The sequence below is a fragment of the Pseudophryne corroboree genome, chromosome 10 (assembly GCF_028390025.1).
Source record: "Pseudophryne corroboree isolate aPseCor3 chromosome 10, aPseCor3.hap2, whole genome shotgun sequence".
Lineage (NCBI taxonomy): Eukaryota > Metazoa > Chordata > Amphibia > Anura > Myobatrachidae > Pseudophryne > Pseudophryne corroboree.
The window spans coordinates 287,538,187-287,555,020 of record NC_086453.1 but is presented as its reverse complement, the minus strand read 5'-3'; the positions used below and the strand labels follow the sequence as shown (position 1 = coordinate 287,555,020).

Below are 16,834 nucleotides of genomic sequence, written 5' to 3'. Positions count from 1 at the left end.
CACGAACCCCCCCCCCCCCCTTTTCCATAGGCCACGTCCCCTTTTCAACATTGATGCGTCACTCGAGTCGAGTGCAGGGAAACAGCTGGACACTGCGGGAAAAGGCACCAAGCCCAGTCCCCAGATTCCTCCCTTCGTGCCAGCCGCGGTCGCCAGGAGAGGAAGCACGATGTGATCTCGTGACATCACCGTCGCGCTCCTTGTAGTCCTAACAAAGTGGGAGGCACAGTCATGCTGCCGAACACCATGGTCTTGTTGCTCGGCAGCAGGGCCGGATCTAGGGGGGGGGGCGAAGGGGGCGACCGCCCCCCCCTAACACAGTCATAGCCACGCCCACTTTTGAGCAGAAGAGAGCTCTCCGGGGAGAGCCTGAGGCAGAACGATGTGCTGCAACTTATACTACAGCAGCACAGAGGAGCCAGGAGAGCAAGGGTTACAGAGAATTTGCCCCTCACTTGCTGGTGTGTGGGTACTAGGGCTAATAAATACAATTACCCCATAACACAGTCACATGTACATAGAACAATCACAAAGCTCTATCTCAGTCTCACTCAAAAAGTTCAGTCAGAATTGAGAGAGGAGGAGTTAGTATTGCAGATGGGAGGAGTTGGGACTGTAGAGGGAGGAGTCAAGATTAAACAGTAAACCGCCCCCCCCTAAAGAAAAGTCTAGATCCGTCCCTGCTCGGCAGTGCATTATAATTGCAGTAATAGCAGTCATAGGTGCAGTGGGTGGTACTGCGTACCCCTGCTGCCAAATTCTTAAGGGTACTCCGTACCTGAGCGTACCTGCGTACATGCACCACTGCTAACAAGACCTTAATAACACCCTTTATCACATTCCCGAGAAACTGTCCCAAACAGCCGAGTGTTACATATGAACAACCAGTTCCCTTCTCACTCCCCATGTGTTTCACTTTTAAAGTGGAGCCTCTATTAGGGATACACATACTCAGGTGCATAAGAAGGAAACACTAATGAGAAAAAGACTTTTCAGGACTCAACACAAGCTGTAATGCTGTAACAGTAAGTGACATAGATGATAAAAGTCTTGTTGTTTGTGCTCATTAGTTTTTATATTCTAGCTTCCAAGTGTTTAATCTGTCTCTGAAAGCAAGATGCGATCTGGTCACATGACGCGCTAATATTTTGCAGGCTGCTGCACGGTGAACTCCTCTGCTTGTTAGCTTGACCCCACTTAATATCTGACAGCCGGGCAGCATGTTGAAGTCAAGAAAATGTATTTCTGAGAAATCCATTGCAGAACACGTGAGAAAACATTTTACATTGTATCCTAGGTTCAAAGATCTGCTGCTTGGCGTTGTACAGTGCAGCGCTATTTATTGCATAACGAGTGCACAGCTGTTTATTTCTCAGGGTTTTACATTAATATGCATGACCCTGGAGGTGATGGATTGATCTATAAAACCACACTGTCTGCCCGTCAAAATTATGTTACTGAACTTTACCACTTTGTAATGCATTCCTGCACATGCTCTGTTACAATGACCAGAGTGGCAATATGCAGCTCTCCAAACCTTCACCCACGGCCCCCAGCTCCTTCCTGCTTTATTGTCAGATTTGCTACAGCTTGTAACACTTATCTCACACGCCAGCTGACATGTTGTAAAAGATTGATTACATGTATTGTTGTAATTTATGGCTGAGCTTAGGGGGTTGATGTACTGAATCAGCAGTGAACAGAGTTTAGACATGGACCATTGGAAAAGTTGCCCAAAGCAACCAAGCAGGTATTACCTATCACTTTATAGGGTGTACTTGATAAATGCGACCTCAAAATTGATTGGTTGCTATGGGTAACTTCTCCATTGGTCCATTTTTCCACATTTTTCACTGCTTGATACATCAACCCTTAAGAGTAATATGTAGGGTTTCTGTGACTGGCTAACTTCAAGTCTGCATTTCCCCTGGCTTTAATCAACCATATAACCTATGTAATTCATGTGTCTCCGTTAAAATAGATGTTATAGAAACCTTAGTAACGTGACCTTTCTGAAGGTTAGAGGACCACCCTGTATATATACCTGACGTGAACCAGGTTGTCTATCAGTGCCATAAAGGATAATTGTGACCAAATTTAAGGTATCAGTTTTGGGAACAATATACAAGAAACATCTAGTACCAAAAGATTACTTACATGTGGTCCAATGTTCACATGATTTGTTTTCCCGCAGCCAGGTTGTTGTTGTTGTTGTTTGTGGTAAACATGCTACAGTACCTGGACAAAATATTAGGGGTAAGCTAGATGAGCAAGGCTTCTGTAAGTAGTAGAGGACCCGTGAAGGTACTCACCACCGTTTGCATCTATCCCTGAACCAGCCAGGTGTCCCTCCCAGTATACACATGATCGTTGATACTGGAAGGAGAACAAAAGAAAATTAGTGTGGTCCCTTTTTTCATAGAATGGGAAGAAACCATTGGGGGTTGTCCTTGGCTGGGATGGGTAAATTGTTATCACAGATGCAAATGCTTCAGTAACCTTCACCTACCCAGTCCATTGGAAGAGGCTTCTGTTGATGTATTCCATCAGTGCAGGCCCACTCCACTCTTTGGGTTCTTAGCTTGCCTTTCAACAACAGACCCATTCTCAATGCACTGTCGCTGCTTTGAAGTCTTCTGGTTTGATCTTGCCATCTTCTGGCTTGACCCCACCACCTACCAGTCCTGGTTTCCATCTCCAACGGTTTTTCTTCTTACAGGCCTGAAGTTCTCCCTCCACTGGGCTCTTCCCAGTAGCAGCACCTAAATAAGCAGCCATGAATAGCTTGCCAGCGGTGTCAATTTCAAATTGGAGTGTGCTGATTGGCTGGATTTGAATCCTTCTGGACAGGTACAGTAAGTGTCCATCGCTGGATTCCTGCTGTCCCATGCCAGGCTCTGCTTGTCCCACGCTGAATTCTATTTCACACTTCATTTACTAGGAGTGGGCAACATAATGTCAGGGGAACCACCATATTGTCAGGACATCAGTTAAGTAATCTTTTGACATGATGGTCCACCTGGAAAATAATTTTCTGTCTCAGGTGGAATAACCTAGATACAGTATAGGCCTTTATGTTACCAGGCAGGGGTGGAACTGCCAGAGGCAATTGGAGTCGCCTCTGAGCAGAGGCGGATTGGCCATAGGGTCTACAGGGAAGATTCCCGGTTGGCCGACGCACCCGCGGGGCCTGTTTTGTTTGAGGACATGTAGTCCTATTTATAGACATAATGAATAAGATGCCAAACAATTTGCATATATGAAACTGACTTTGCCTGTGATTGCAGATGATCTAGTGTATGCTGTGTTTAACTGCTTGGCTGACCTATAAGATTGAGTGAATAGTGATTGGGATACGGTTGGTGTAATAAGTAAGAAAATATATCTTTCTAAAGATTTATATAGTTTCCTAAATTCTAAAGGTGTATCATATAATGTGCTCATAACATTTAATTTCATTTCCTTTTAACTTCCCCCTTGATGCTAGACATCCCCACTATCTGGAAAGTCTTGGTGGGAGGGTGCTGCTGCCATGGCTAGACCTTACACCTCTGGTGCTGTCCAAGTGGGGCCACTAGTACAAATTCTTCCAGGGCCGCTTTTTGTTCCCAATCCGCCCCTGCCTCTGAGTTTATAAAAACACCCCACACTTCTTGTACTTTGTGGATTGCAGATTTTGGAGTTGGAAGAGGGACAGTGAAGTGCTGCACTGTGATGAGATTGTTAAGGGGAGGAGCATCTGCCACACTCCTCCCTTCATCATCCACCCACTGCCTGCCTGTGCACTTCCCTTGACAGTCTCAGCTTTCTGGCATCACTCGCTGTGAGTAGATGTGCAGGCCGTTCTCTTCAGATGCATCATGTATTGCATGGCATGCATGATATGAATGAAGCATAACGGTGCAACTGCCGTCCAGAACTGACTGTCTGCCCTGGCATAACTCTGGGCACTAGCTGCCGCTGCATCTTAGCCAGTGGCAGCTCCAGAGGAGGGGCTGCAAATAGGGAGCCACACCAACTGTCACCAACTGCCATTTCAAACTGACTCACTGACAGTTGGTGTGACTCCCCTATTTGAATTTTGAACTGAGCTGCAGCCCCTCCTCTGGAGCCACCCCTGATCCTAGCTGTTGCCATGCCTCACTCTAAGCGGTCCCGGCATGTGTAGGGTAGCGCCGGGAGTGCCTAACATTAGGGTGTGCCTGTACACACAAGGCACCCACCCCCCTGTGCACACTCCAATGGACATCCAAGATATATCTGCAAAACTGACCTGCATTCAACTCTACATCAACTCCCAAAATGATTGCTGCTGTTCGCGTGTGCCCTCAATAACTTGGGCAGGTGCTTCCACTGTACTTTAGTTTTTCTGACTGGTTTACTAGCACAACTACTATTAAATAATATGAATTTTAAAATAATTGTTACTGTAGCAGCCACCTCTATAACCTCTTACTGAGGCACTGAGCAGTTCCCATCATAATTCTGCCAGCTTAGTGCTCAAAAACCTTTATTTTATAATGTACAATAATGTGAAGTCATTATTAAACAAATGAATCAGCTGCTACTGCAATATTCAAAATGGACTATTAATGGTTACTTGCCAAGCCTAGATAAACAGAAAATAATCCCATCTAGCTGGGGAAAAGCTTTTACTGCGCACCTGTGCACTCACACAGCTCTTCTGACAAAACACTTAGTGCGTGAAGAGCTGTTGACGGTGAAATGGAATGCTTGCAGCATATTGGGGCACCTGCCATCCATTTATAGGTTATGTAACAGTCAGTATGTAAGCAGTAAAGTTGTTGGCAGTTGGTAAATGGATGGAAAAGCAACTGTCTTCTACATGTGCTTCATTAAAGCCCGGGCAAACAACACGCCCCATCCATTGTCCTCTTAACTCTGATCCATTCCACATGACAATAAAAAGTGGGACATAAAATTTTTTACATCTTAGATTCAAAGACTCGCTAAGACGAAACGTCCATCTTTATGACTACAACAGCCTGCCATAGCTGGTTATTCGGGATGTAGTTACTATCCCGGCAGTCAGAATACCGACGCCGGTATCCCAACTGCCGAGAATGCTGACAGCTGTGCCAAGGCTATTCCCACTCGTGGGTGTCCACGACACCCATAGTGTGGGAACAGAACTTGTGGTGATTGCAGCAAGCCACCGAGCCCGAAAGGGGCTTTCTATCGCTCGCCCTGCTGCCGGCATTCTGTCGGCCGGGATCCTGGTGTTGGTGTTCTGACCTCCGGGATCCCGACCGCTGGGATTCTATTCCCATCCCGGTTATTCATCAGATGCAGGTCTCTGGCGTGAGGTAAATACTATGAGGTAAATACTATAGCATGGTAGCCAGCTGTACTACTATACTGTAGTATGAGGTTAATACTATAGCATGGTAGCCAGCTGTACTACTATACTATGAGGTAAATACTATAGCAGGGATGCAGTCAGTTTACCTCCAATCAAAATCCCGAGGTTCAAAATCCCGACACCAATTGACCAATGGTCAAAATCCTGACAAGGTCAAAATCCCGACATGGACAAAATACCGACATTTAAAATTCTGACAAGGTCAAAATACCGACATGTAAAATGCCGACAGATAAAAATACCGACATGAGTTTTTCATGATTTTTTTTCATTGAAACCGACTTGTTCATACTTTACCATCCCAGTGGACCTGGAGGGGGAATATAATAGTGTGCCGAGCGGTACACTTCATATGGTGTCCATGTTAACTTATGTCGACATACACAAAAAAGCATGTCGGTATTTTGACCTGTTGCCATTTTACATGTCGATATTTTGACCTTGTCGGTATTTTGTCCATGTCGGGATTTGACCTTGTCGGGATTTTGACCATCGGTCAATTGGTGTCGGGATTTTGAATGTCGGCATTTTGATTGGAGGTATTTCATACCAATCCCCTACAGCATGGTAGTCAGCTGTCCTTTTTATCCAAATCTTTGTAAGATTTGTCGCAGGATATGTTCCTGTTTTTCAGTACAGGCCAGATGCACAATAAAAATCCTCTGCTTGTTGAATTCATTTCTTATTCTCGGGACTGTATAAATTAATGGGGGTATTTTAAAATGCAAAACTCCTGGTATGAATTTCAGTAAAATTGAGATGATACTGCTCCGAGATCCGCTGAGACAGGATCATGTGTTTAGATGCTGACAATTGTTGCTGGGTTCTGTGTTACAGTACAGGGAATTTAAAGCAAAACCAACACACAGTAGCTCTACTCCAAACTCTTTTTAGCAGCAGATGCTGATACATGGCCATGTTTGTGCACAAATGCCTGCGCAGCTGCGTTTTCTATGTCACGGAACTGCTAAGCATCACAAGTGAAGCTGACGCCCAGGAAAGAAAATAGATGTCCACTTGTGCCATCCTCTGCAGTTGTGTACTTAAGCGCAGCACCGCCGCAATAACGAGGAACATTGACTCCTATGGTTAACCTATGGCTACACAGACTGGCCGCGTCAATAGCGATGCTGGCGCCATGTTTTTCTTAGAGATGAGCGCCTGAAATTTTTCGGGTTTTGTGTTTTGGTTTTGGGTTCGGTTCCGCGGCCGTGTTTTGGGTTCGAACGCGTTTTGGCAAAACCTCACCGAATTATTTTTGTCGGATTCGGGTGTGTTTTGGATTCGGGTGTTTTTTTCCAAAAACACTAAAAAACAGCTTAAATCATAGAATTTGGGGGTCATTTTGATCCCAAAGTATTATTAACCTCAAAAACCATAATTTACACTCATTTTCAGTCTATTCTGAATACCTCACACCTCACAATATTATTTTTAGTCCTAAAATTTGCACCGAGGTCGCTGTGTGAGTAAGATAAGCGACCCTAGTGGCCGACACAAACACCGGGCCCATCTAGGAGTGGCACTGCAGTGTCACGCAGGATGTCCCTTCCAAAAAACCCTCCCCAAACAGCACATGACGCAAAGAAAAAAAGAGGCGCAATGAGGTAGCTGTGTGAGTAAGATTAGCGACCCTAGTGGCCGACACAAACACCGGGCCCATTATGGACAATTATGGACGGGCTGCCGAGTGCCGACACAGAGGTAGCCACAGCCGTGAACTACCGCACTGTACTGTGTCTGCTGCTAATATATAGACTGGTTGATAAAGAGATAGTATACTCGTAACTAGTATGTATGTATAAAGAAAGAAAAAAAAACCACGGTTAGGTGGTATATACAATTATGGACGGGCTGCCGAGTGCCGACACAGAGGTAGCCACAGCCGTGAACTACCGCACTGTACTGTGTCTGCTGCTAATATATAGACTGGTTGATAAAGAGATAGTATACTCGTAACTAGTATGTATGTATAAAGAAAGAAAAAAAAACCACGGTTAGGTCACTGGTATATACAATTATGGACGGGCTGCCGAGTGCCGACACAGAGGTAGCCACAGCCGTGAACTACCGCACTGTACTGTGTCTGCTGCTAATATATAGACTGGTTGATAAAGAGATAGTATACTCGTAACTAGTATGTATGTATAAAGAAAGAAAAAAAAACCACGGTTAGGTCACTGGTATATACAATTATGGACGGGCTGCCGAGTGCCGACACAGAGGTAGCCACAGCCGTGAACTACCGCACTGTACTGTGTCTGCTGCTAATATATAGACTGGTTGATAAAGAGATAGTATACTCGTAACTAGTATGTATGTATAAAGAAAGAAAAAAAAACCACGGTTAGGTGGTATATACAATTATGGACGGGCTGCCGAGTGCCGACACAGAGGTAGCCACAGCCGTGAACTACCGCACTGTACTGTGTCTGCTGCTAATATATAGACTGGTTGATAAAGAGATAGTATACTCGTAACTAGTATGTATGTATAAAGAAAGAAAAAAAAACCACGGTTAGGTCACTGGTATATACAATTATGGACGGGCTGCCGAGTGCCGACACAGAGGTAGCCACAGCCGTGAACTACCGCACTGTACACTGGTTGATAAAGAGATAGTAGTATACTCGTAACAACTAGTATGACGACGGTATAAAGAATGAAAAAAAAACCACGGTTAGGTGGTATATAATACAATTATGGTTGGACGGACTGCCTGCCGAGTGCCGACACAGAGGTAGCCACAGCCGTGAACTACCGCACTGTACACTGGTTGATAAAGAGATAGTAGTATACTCGTAACAACTAGTATGACGACGGTATAAAGAACGAAAAAAAAAACCACGGTTAGGTGGTATATATTATAATACAATTATGGATGGACGGACTGCCTGCCGAGTTCCGACACAGAGGTAGCCACAGCCGTGAACTACCGCACTGTACACTGGTTGATAAAGAGATAGTAGTATACTCGTAACAACTAGTATGACGACGGTATAAAGAACGAAAAAAAAACCACGGTTAGGTGGTATATATTATAATACAATTATGGATGGACGGACTGCCTGCCGAGTTCCGACACAGAGGTAGCCACAGCCGTGAACTACCGCACTGTACACTGGTTGATAAAGAGATAGTAGTATACTCGTAACAACTAGTATGACTATGACGACGGTATAAAGAAAGAAAAAAAAAAACACGGTTAGGTGGTATATAATACAATTATGGATGGACGGACTGCCTGCCGAGTGCCGACACAGAGGTAGCCACAGCCGTGAACTACCGCACTGTACTGTGTCTGCTGCTAATATAGACTGGTTGATAAAGAGATAGTATACAATACTACTAATATACTGGTGGTCAGGCACTGGTCACCACTAGTCACACTGGCAGTGGCACTCCTGCAGCAAAAGTGTGCACTGTTTAATTTTAATATAATATTATTTATCATGTACTCCTGGCTCCTGCTATAACAACCTGCAGTGCTCCCCAGTCTCCCCCACAATTATAAGCTTTATATACAATACATTGATGTGCAGCACACTGGGCTGAGCAGTGCACACAGACTGAGTCACTGTGTGACTGTGTATCGTTTTTTTCAGGCAGAGAACGGATATATTAAATAAAACAAACAACTGCACTGTCTCTGGTGGTCACTGGTCACTGTGGTCGTCAGTCACTAAACTCTGTCTGCACTCTGCACTCTCTTCTAATCTACAGTATCACAGCAATCTCTCTCTCTCTCTCTCTCTCTCTCTTCTAAATCTAATCTAAATGGAGAGGACGCCAGCCACGTCCTCTCCCTATCAATCTCAATGCACGTGTGAAAATGGCGGCGACGCGCGGCTCCTTATATAGAATCCGAGTCTCGCGAGAATCCGACAGCGTCATGATGACGTTCGGGCGCGCTCGGGTTAACCGAGCAAGGCGGGAAGATCCGAGTCGCTCGGACCCGTGAAAAAAAAAGTGAAGTTCGTGCGGGTTCGGATTCAAAGAAACCGAACCCGCTCATCTCTAGTTTTTCTACGTCAGAGTCGTAACTAGACTTTTTGGTGCTCTGTGCCAGAAAGAGAATTGGAGCCCCCCCCCCCCCCCCCCATTCCCCCATATGCCTCGCAGGGAGGGGGCGTGACGAAATTGAGCCCAGAGAAAGCCCATGCTATGATGCTTCTCTCCACACATATATTTTAAAGATTTATAGATCACTGCAAGGAGATGAATTTGGACACAAATCATCTTTATACCACATTTATGCACTCAGCCCGAGGACTCTCTACCATTCATCCACAATACCCCTCATTAAATAACACATTTCAATATACTGCCACACCCAGGACTCAAACCCACAACCTGCTGCATCCCAGCCAAACACCCCACCCACGAGCCACTTGATCCCGCATAAAAACTATAAGATTTTTAACTATATGAAGCTCCCTGTACCATGGAAAAAAAGAATAACCAGCACCATAATCGAGCAGATCTATGTACTATGCAGCCACACATTCAATTCCTTGCAGCCACACACTACATAGATCTGCCCAGCTGAACACTAATCATCCCTTTACAAAGTACAAGTTAAGTTTCAAACAATTAAAAGTCTCCAGCTTGGAATTCTCTACCTTTCTATGCAAGGGTAGATAGCTCAATAAATAGAGTATCTGACTGCAATGTCATAGGCAACGGGTTTGAATTCCAGGCACATCGAAATGTAATAAAGGACAGTGCAATTGAAAAACAAGGAGCTATCAAGTCAAGTCCATGAATGCTGTATAGGTATTAGCAACAAAAGGGGTGAGCGTAGGAGACAGGGGCGGTCAGGAGATGCTGGGCTTCAAAAAGGGGGGCAGCCACAAGTGAAGTCAATTGGTAATTGACAAGTCCTGCCAACCGTGCACCGTACCCTGCAGTGCTATGTGCGGAGCACACTCCGCACACATCCTGCTCTACGGACATGATCACAGCTGAAGGCAGATACACGCCCTGCAAACAGCCATGACATGCCTGCGTTTTTGCCGCCATCCTTTCCTGTCAATCACTCTGCGTATAAAATGTTAGTGCGATTGCAAAGGTACCTTGGCGCGTGCGCAGTCTGCTGATAATTGCTCTGTTGTTAAAACATCGGCATTGCGTACAAACATAAATTTGTCCCACAGAACCCCCCTCACACACACACACACACACACACACACACACACACACACACACACACACACACACACACACCAATTTGGATGATGTAGATTAGTTACCACCTGCACTTTGGCTTCCCAGGGTTCTACCAATCATGGAGTACTTCACACATGTAAATAAAGAGTAAAAGATTACTAAGGTAAAGTAGATATGAGCCATGGAGATAAATACATTGCTAGGTGTTACCTCAATGGGCTGATTCCAAGTCGCAGACAAAGTGGCTGTAGTTGCCGGCAGCCACAGTAGCCTAATTTACTGCCTTATGCTAATCTGAGAATCCTCAGGGCAAATGTGGGGGTGTGTGCATCTGCAAGCGGAGAGCCTGTGCCGCTACAACCGCCATAGCTTTATGCACTTGAACCAGCCCCATAATATGTGCAAGAGATCCGTCAGAAGCAGAAGCTCCCCTTCCCCGTACAAACAACTCAGAATCGCACTGAGCTTATGATACACGCTCACTTGGCTCACTTGCATTGTCATCGCCCAGTTCACGCCTTAAAATGTCCTATGTCACAGATAGACAGATCCAGCCCAGTTCTGTCCGACTCAGAGCAGGCCAGACTTGCACCGGCACAAAAACATTTGCATCATTTGCACCCATTATTACTAGAGATCCATGTGACGCGACTCTTCATGATAGACAACTGTAGCTCCGTCCCCTGTCCTAATGGGATCAAAATAGATGAGACTATTATTTAAGAAGCAGTTATATCACTGCTCCTGTACCCAGGTAAGAATCGATCAGTCGCTAAAGTGCATTTTTTTGCAAATCAAATCTGCCAAGCAATCAGTCACTTTCTGTCTGTTCAGAGAAGTCACTACCTCCTAGCATTGCAGCATACTACAGGGGAATGTAAAATAGTATGATGGACATTTTAGTTACAGTAAGTTTAAATATGGTTCTATATTTACAATCTCTCAACTGTCCGGAGTGCTGCCGGATCTTCCTGGCAGCATGGACTGTTGTCCCAAGTGTCAGAGCCTGCAACTTCATCACCTGGCATCACTAAGAGGGGGCCTGGCACTTATTACGTGCTAGGTATGCACTTGGGGAATATACAGTACAGTACTGTAGTAATACCCCACATGATGATGTCACACCTCCAGATGTGGTGCGGTCATCCTCTCATAGTGTCCTGATTTCTAAAATGTAAATATTGAGAGGTATGTATTTTAGACTACAGTTACTTTTACTTTCAGGAATACACAAATGCTTATTTAGCAGGTTTATAATAAGATAATTATGACATGTATTTTCTTTGATTGTGTACATTATTATATTGCGATATCTCTGCTTTACGTGCTCTGTTTTTCCTGCTCAAATCCCTCTCCTGTAGGCATTTCCTAATGTCATGGGCTTTATTATGCAAACACCAAGAAGGGCACACATTAAGTAAAATGTCTAGTGGTATAAAAAGAGGGATAGATGGCTTCTGCCAGTGTGCATGGGGAGAGGATAAAAAGGCATATAAGTGAAAGGCTACTTCCACCAGTGGACAGTGAGAGAAGTTAGACTCGCACGTTGCTTGGCAATACCGGATTTATATGGACTCCACCTTTGGTATTCCCCCATCTGTACTGTCTATGGTTCTATCAGTTGCTCAGAATGGGAGATCTGATGGCTGAATAGCCTCCAAACACAGCTCTGTGCCTGCTCCGTCACCTGATCTCATCATGACGCTGCTATTGGCCTGATGATGGGGCAAGGCAGACATAAGGTTTGCAGTCTTCTTATATATTCAGCCTTTCAGTGTGAGGACATGATGAAGAACCATGGAAATCCGACAGCACAGAGATCCCCTAGGATTCCATAATTCAGTATGGTACTCCATCTTAGTGTGTGGGGGCAAAGATAGGAGCATAGTCTGTAAGCAAGTGTGGTCTCATCCATAATTGTCATGGTTTTGCTAGATCGAGTGTATAGTCTATGTTGTCCTATTCCTAGGCTGGAATTTTGGCATATATGACTAGGTAGACAGCCTATGGTTCTCCAACTGCTAAAGAGGTGTCAGCTTGCACTGCCAACCTCTGCTGTTGTGGTACCTATAGGTTCCAGCACTTACAAAGTAGTGTCTGCTGTTGTGAAGCTACAAAGATGGCCAGCTGGTCCTTCTGGATCTGCAACAGCTGGTGAGCCACGTGTTGCAGGAGCCTGGCCTAAACAACTGCTTATTTATTTGATGTTTTAATGAGCGTTCCAGTTAACATTCTTCTTGTTTGTTGCAGACCGCAGGACAAGAGGGGAGCTCGTTTACTCAAGAAAACAAACATGAAAAGGCTCTGGATTATTTTTCCCTGGCTGTTATAGCCAGTCACAATAACCCCAAATACCTCCGCCAGCGTGCCATGTGCCTCTCCTGCCTTGGAGATTACCAAAGTGCCATTACAGATATGGATAAAGCAATCCAAAGGCACAGCGCTAATGACCTCAAGACACAAGTAGAAGACTTTTGCTGTAAAGGCCAGCTACTGCTGTCGGCACCAGATGAAGAAGCCGCTTGTAGGCAATATATGAAGGCTGTGAGCCTGGATAGCACATTGGCCTTGGCAGCCATTAGCAATGCCCCGGGAAAACTCAGACTCTCAGAAATATTCAGTCACTTCGCACATAAATGTTTTGAGCAGAAATTGTTGGAAGAGTCATGGAAACTGACTGAATGCGGACTGCTTATTAATGAGAACAACCAAGAGCTGAAGAGACTAAAATCCAAGATAAAAAGGGAAGCCTCTGGGTGTATTGTTCATTAATGTAAAGATAATACAGAACCAGTTACACCTCATATGCCTTTATCAAGTGACGAGTATCATGCCAGGCTGCCACGCACCATCATTGCCCAGGATATGCCCCTAGTCAGCTCTCACGAGCAGGGCCCTCTTCCCTCATGTGCTTATCCTTTCTTACTTTAATAATCTTCAACTGCATCAACTCCAGCAGTCTTCTGCCACCTGATACTTATTCCAGTGTCATCTGCTGATGTAACTATGTTTATTTACCCTGTACTTGTCCTATACTGTCATCAACTGTAAGTTGCTGTTTTCCTGTTTTGATTATTCATGTACTCTGTAATTGGGCGCTGCGGAACCCTTGTGGCGTCATATAAATAAAGGATAATAATAATAATAATAATAGTCTAATGACCACACCCACAGTGCTCTGGCCACACTCCAATATATTAGGCTATGTTAGAAAGCAGCTCATGACTAGCACTGGAAAGCTAGACTGCTGGGTGTGATGCGTTGATTCTGCAACAGTTCTTCACTTCATTGAAATGTTATTACTTGTCAAATGTCAAATACCCACTCCATTGTATTTAAGGAGCTATGGTAATTATTAAATGTTGAGTGTTTTATTTAATTTGTTAGGAAATGTATCAGATATGTAAAACGTATGTCAGCTACAAACACGCAGGGTGTATTTTACCTGACTTATATCTAATATACTTTATGAAACCCATCAATACCTTTTTTGGGCAAATAAAGTACAACATGTTTGGGACCTCTATGCAACATGTATGGGACCTCTATCACATATTGTGTAAAACGTAATCTGACTTTGCAGCCTTCACATTCTATCTTTCAGTAAAGATCTGTGGAGGGCGGTAAGATTGCTACCCATGATACGATATGTCGACAATCATAGTATCAACATTTATGTAGACAATACTTACTTCCAGGTCAGATCTCCAATCCACCGGTGTTCCAGTAAGTATTTCTGTCCTAACCCTAATTCCTACCCCTAAACCTCCCTTTAGTACAGGGGTGGGCAATTATTTCAGCTGGGGGGCCGCTTAACACTTCCAGTGAATATTCGAGGGCCACACACAAGGGCGGGGACTAATATGAATGACAAATATTTGTAGTAGTAAGTCCTGGGCTGCGCAGAGACTGCACAAAGTAGATTTTTGCAGCTCTGCGTACACATACGATCGTACACTTGCACGGGTGAATTTACACTGCTCCTGGGGGCGGCGACTACCCGAACGCAGGACAGCAAAATGTGCAGCACAGTGATCAAGTCTGAATCAGCCCCTTAGTCAGCAGTTACTGCAAAATGAGACCCGTTATAGGGCCCAATTCAGACCCGGTCGCTGCTGTGTATTTTCGCACAGCAGGTGATCGGGTCTGAACTGCGCATGCTTTGCAGTGCGCAGGCACATCGGTCCGCCGCGCTGGGAAGCGTCAGGCAGTGATGGGATGGTGCGAACAAAGCGATCGCACAGGTGATCGCAAGATGATTGACAGGAAGAGGACGTTTGTGGGTGGCAACTGACCGGTTTAGAGGAGTGCACGGAAAAATGCAGGAAGGACCAGGCGTTTGGAGGGAGGGTTTCCGACGTCAGCTCCGGCCCCGATCATCGCACTGGAAGAGTAAGTCCTGGGCTGTGCAGAGACTGCACAAACTTCTGTTTCTGCAGCTCTCCTGCACATGCGATCGCTCCCCTGCACTGCGATTACCCCCTCCCCCTGTAGGCGGCGACTACCTGATCGTAGCAGTGCAAAAATCACACCCTAGCGATCAGGTCTGAATTAGGCCCATAGTTTTATATATATGTATATGTTTTTATAGTTTTATATATATATATATATATATATATAAAACTATAAAAACATAGTATTTATATATATATATATATATATATATATATATATATATATAACTATAAAAACACACACACCACAATATACATTACACCGCATACGTAGTTTTTTACAGGCAAAATACAAATGTCTAAAAAACACATCCAGTAATAAAAAAATAAAAATAAAAAACTGCTGAAAACAAACAAACAGCATCCTGTGTAATGCTGTTATCAATCATATTCACAGCTGGTTACTAGCTCCCCCCACCCGCTTCCCTGAACCCACATAGCAGTCTCAAACCTCCCCTCTCCCTTAAACCCATATAGCAGTCTCTACCCCCCTTCCCCCACCCCTGAACCCATATAGCAGTCACTACCCCCCTTCACCCCCTCCCCTGAACCTATACAGCAGTCTCTACCCCCCTTCCCCTGAACCTATACAGCAGTCTCTACCCCCCTCCTCTCCTCCGTCCTCCTCCTCTCCCCTCCCCCCAGACCCATATAGCAGCTTTACCTTTGATGCATTTTTTTCACAGTGGCAGATCTGCTGCCCAGATTATCCACCGCCTTCTGCCAGATCCGCTGCGCAGAGCCGCTGCTGCTACCCGCTGCCCTCTGCACGCTCCTGCCGTGGCTCCGCCCCCTATGCCGCCCAGCGCCTGATGTCACAGAGGAAATCCCGGTCAGCAGACCGGGTATTTCCTCAGCGGCGCCGCATCTCGGAGCTTCGTAGCGCAATGACAAGCGGCTCAGCCGGGCCGCTTGTCATTGCACAGTGGTATGGGACAGCGGGACAGGCAGAATTGGTTCGCGGGCCGCATCCGGCCCGCGGGCCGCATGTTGCCCACCCCTACTCTAGTACCTAACCGTATAGTCCCACCCACCCCCCATCCTAACCTTAACCCTCCCACCCGCAGCCTAACCCTAATGTCAACATTCTGACAATGTTGTCTGTTGACATTGTAACAACATGGATTTCAATCTGTTGGCTACATCCTATTTTTCCCTGGTGGTTTTTGACTATTGGAAAGTATGTTATCGTAAGAGATGAAGGAAAAAAAAAAGACAATTGAGGTATTTCGACCTGACATTTTATAACAGGCATTATCATGGAATATACTGAAAGCTTTTTTTGTACCAATATATAGATACTGTCATCTACCAGGTACCATCTCCTGGGGTAGATGACAGGATGCAGCAGCTGAGAGATCACACAAGTCTGATGGTTTGGTGCAACTGTCCTCAACCAGCATTACTGTGCAAAAAAATAGAAATAAACATCAAAATAAATAGCTTTCCGTCCAGCACTAACTATATACAGGATAATTCCTAACTCACTAAAAAAATAATACAAGAAGTTTTTACCAGGCACAGTTCACTGGATTTCAAAAGCAGGTTTCTCCATAGTCTCTCCTTTTCCCCAAGCAGTGTGAGAGAGCAGTGATCAGGCTGATGGCCTTTTTAACACACCCATACAACTGAAAGCCCTAATTAGCCTTCTGTGAGGTTAAAAGCCCAACAACTAAATGGATGGAGAACCCGCCCTCTCTTCTCACATCCAACCACAGGACCCTAATGTATCCAACCCCAGGACCTAACTTACCAAAATCCATCCCCAGGACCTAACTTGCCAAAAGCTCTCAGCAGAACCGATACAATAATCCTGAGGTTTTAAAAC

The 16,834-nt window shown here is 45.0% G+C and overlaps 1 protein-coding gene across 1 annotated transcript in view; it reads left to right on the top strand.

Moving 5' to 3' along the window:
• Window positions 1-14,072, top strand: part of TTC34 (tetratricopeptide repeat domain 34) — a 183,494-nt gene extending 169,422 nt beyond the window's left edge. The window contains exon 10 of the mRNA XM_063941789.1: window positions 12,803-14,072. Within this exon, the coding sequence (XP_063797859.1) occupies window positions 12,803-13,324 (522 nt within the window). The 3' untranslated portion in view covers window positions 13,325-14,072. The remainder of the gene's footprint in view (window positions 1-12,802) is intronic.
• Window positions 14,073-16,834: the final 2,762 nt, after the last annotated feature.